At 35.0% G+C, this 3655-nt stretch overlaps 1 protein-coding gene across 1 annotated transcript; it reads right to left on the minus strand.

The window, feature by feature from the left end:
- Positions 1 to 529: 529 nt before the first annotated feature.
- On the minus strand, positions 530 to 3590 carry LOC129570951 (late cornified envelope-like proline-rich protein 1; the record flags this gene model as incomplete). Its single annotated transcript, XM_055450674.1, has 7 exons — positions 530 to 607; positions 1142 to 1219; positions 1380 to 1427; positions 1656 to 1733; positions 2141 to 2221; positions 2701 to 2781; positions 3499 to 3590. Coding segments are annotated over 7 exons (536 nt in total), but the record flags the coding sequence as incomplete, so codon positions are not given.
- Positions 3591 to 3655: the final 65 nt, after the last annotated feature.

Below are 3655 nucleotides of genomic sequence, written 5' to 3' on the forward strand. Positions count from 1 at the left end.
AAGCGTCTGAGATGCGCTGTCTGTGCGAATAGAAAATCATGGCAGACACTCAAACAAGAAATCTGGATAGCTATAATCCTTGTCGCGAAGTAAACTGGATGGCAAAACCATAAAAAAATACAATTTCTCAGCGAGTGATCATATTCCACTACTTTTGCGTTGTTGTTCATTTTCAACGAGCTATATTTTTAGCATTATGTGAAATGTAGAGTTTGAATTCGCAAAAAGGACACCAACCAAAATAAACAAAACGATCCGGCTCTGATAATGCATCAGAAGATCACACGAAGCGGTTGATATTATTGATTGTTTGCTTTTCTTTTTTTCTTTAATCGACTTGCAATGTGAATAATGAATTGAAACCAATTGCAAGTAAGAATATCGCCTTTTCGTTGATAATATTATTGTAAATAAAGATGTTTTAGGGAAAAATAAGGAAGAACGATATGAAATAATTAAATTAAAGTCGATCATATCAAGCTCTTTTCACGCGCACCTCACGTTGAGACTACTACAACTTTGAACATACCTGCTGGGCATTGAGGTGGAAGTGTTGGCCGTGGAGTGGTCGTTGGTGGATAGCAATTGGGATAAGTTCCTAGGTAGCCTAAAATTGACAAAGAATATAATTGAGACAATGCAATAGAGTCAAGAGTAAATGTCAACAAAGCTCATATTGTCATTTGATTAATTTATGTTCTGCTTATGCGCTTCTTTGTTATTATTCCGAATGATGACTGTTTCCTAGAGGTATTTATCGCTCGCGAATGCGGTGAATGCAATCGCATTAAAATTTTTATAAGAAACATATAAGTCTTTTAACATTCCGTTGACATCGCATTCGAATGTTAGTTAATCAACGGAATGTTAAAAGACTTATATGTTTCTTATAAAAACTTTAATGCGATTGCATTCACCGCATTTGCGAGCGATAAATACCAAACAGTCATCATTCGGAATAATAACAAAGCTGGGCGAATTTTTACATAGAGTTATTATAAAGGAATTAAGATTGGATGAAATAAAATACGAATAAATTCAAAAATGTAAGATTTCACGAGTACATAAATGCCGCTAGAATGTTACATGTATGTTATTAAGCTTTCTCTTCGAATGCTTATCTTTTAAAACAATAACATACCTGGTTGACATTGAGGTGGAGGTGTTGGTCGTGGAGTCGTGGTTGCTGGATAGCAATTGGGATATTGGCCAAGTAGACCTAAAATATAAAGAGAAAAAGGCCATTGTTTACTATCCCATCAAACTTTCATAAAATTGCTGCACTGTGCTATATGCTGTCGTCATAAAGCTTCAATTGATGCCTGTTAGGCTTTGATAACAGCTTTCTATTTCTCTTTCCTTAAATCTATATAACATACCTGGGGCACAACGAGGTGTTTGGCAGTTAGGGTACACTCCGGTGGTGCCTGTAATGAATTATTGAATTTAGTATATATTCAAAATTGAATGTTTGCACTATTCAATGCTGTGCAAAAGTTTGGGAATGAATATAAAATGCATTTCCATGCTTTTTGCCTTATTCCAGCAAGATTCTGTTCTCAATGTAAAAATTCATTGGTTTTTGGCCAACTGTGTTGTCGTGTCTTTATTTCAATTCGTTACTGTTTCATTTCAGTTAAAAATCTATAACATACCTGCTGGACATTGGGGTGGCGGTGTTGGCCGTGGAGTTGTCGTTTGTGCATAGCAATTTGGATATTGGCCAATTAGACCTAAACATTGAGAAAAGAAGGCGATCGGTTATTATATTATACACAGTTGAAGTCTACTTCTATTAAACTTTTCTAAAATTGTTTCACTTTTTTATGCAGAGACGAAGAGTCACACTGAGCTGACCCAGGGATATTTATCGCTCGCGAATACGGTGAATGTAATTCATGCTTTTATTAAAAAAAACATGAAAAGTGTTCGACTTTCCGTTGACATCGCATTCGAATGTTTGCAAATATTATGCAAATTTACACAGAATTATTATATAGGAATTGCAAATGGATGAAATAAAATACGAATAAATTCGGAAATGCATTCACGAGTACATAAATTCCCCTGGACCGTAACAAGTGAGTTAATAATCTTTCTCCTTCTCTTCAAATGCTTTTCCTTTAAGTCTGTAACATACCTGGTGGGCAGACGGGCTTAGGAGTTGTCGTAATTGGACGTGGAGTAGTTGTATAGCAGTTGGGATAATTTCCTAGATAGCCTAATAATTACAAAAAATATAAATTATACAATGTATTTGGACCAACAATTGCTAGTTTTGAACGTAAATGCTCAATAGTGACGAATTCGCATAATAAAAAACACTATCACTGATCATGTGACACGGAGAGTATCAACTAAGAATGAAAACAAAATTGCAATCACATGCTAGCACAAAAAAATCAAAAATCGCATAATAAATGTCTGTATGGTATCGGACGTATTCAATATAAACAAAGCGCATATTGTCATTAGATTAACAGTTGGTTCTGCCAATTTGTTGCTGTGTCCTTTCTTTTAATTGATTACCGTTACTTTTCAGTTAATAAGCGTTTGTACTAGTTAAGTCAAAGTGAAATCAGTAATCAATGTAAAATTAACCAGATGCAATTATCATCAATTCTGTTCACACCTTTATTTAACCCATTAAACTTTCTCTATCTCTTTGAATGCTTATTATTTACACCTATTATAGCATACCTGGTGGACATTGAGGTGGAGGTGTTGGCCGCGGAGTCGTGGTTGTTGGCGGATAGCAATTTGGATATTGGCCAATCAGACCTAAAACATTAAAAAGAAACGAGCTTCAGGTGATCTTTCATCCCAAGGTGCAGTACTATCGAACTTTCATCTCATATTTGTTTCAATTTCTTTTTACAAGAATTTTTTTTAGTATTTTAATACGCCATGCACTCAATTGATTGTGGTTTAAATTTAAGAACTTCTTATTCTGACACAATTTTGCATAACGCATAAACACAGAGTTAATCAATTAAAATAGCAATTTGTGCTATTAAAATCAACAAATTATCAACTAAAATTCACTTAATCAAACGGCTTTATTTACATTCTGTAAATGCGATTTTCAGGATTCTCTGTGCTCAACGCATGATGAGCTGTAAACAGCGCAGAATCAATAACTAAAACACAAAAAAGACGCATACATTTGCATAATAAGTAAGGCATACAGTATGCAAAATGTGTATGCGAACGCATAGCGAATAAATTTCTATGCATACTATTGTAGCAGAACCATGCAGAGATATTTTGTGTGAAGGATAAATTCGTTTGTTTAAATAAATTTAGGCCGATATATTTTTCATTATGGTGTCAAACAAATTGCGATTTCAATTGATTCACTGAATTTACTGCAAAATTGAGTCAGAATAAGAAGTTCGTAAATTCAATAAACAATAAATTGATATAATGTTAATTGATCACTGTTTGGTTTCAGATGGAGCTTTCTCTTTCTCTTCCTTCAAATCAGGGACAACATACCTGGAGCACAACGAGGTGTTTGGCAGTTAGGGTACACTCCGGTGGTGCCTGGTGGACACACTTTCGGCGGAGCTGGAGTGGTCACTGGTTTTCTGCAATTTGGATAGGTGCCTTCATAGGTAGGTGGGCATGGTGGCAATTGGCAGTTAGGATACAC

Source organism: Sitodiplosis mosellana, unplaced genomic scaffold, assembly GCF_009176505.1.
Source record: "Sitodiplosis mosellana isolate CC-2019 unplaced genomic scaffold, AAFC_SMos_1.0 Smas_scaffold_790, whole genome shotgun sequence".
Lineage (NCBI taxonomy): Eukaryota > Metazoa > Arthropoda > Insecta > Diptera > Cecidomyiidae > Sitodiplosis > Sitodiplosis mosellana.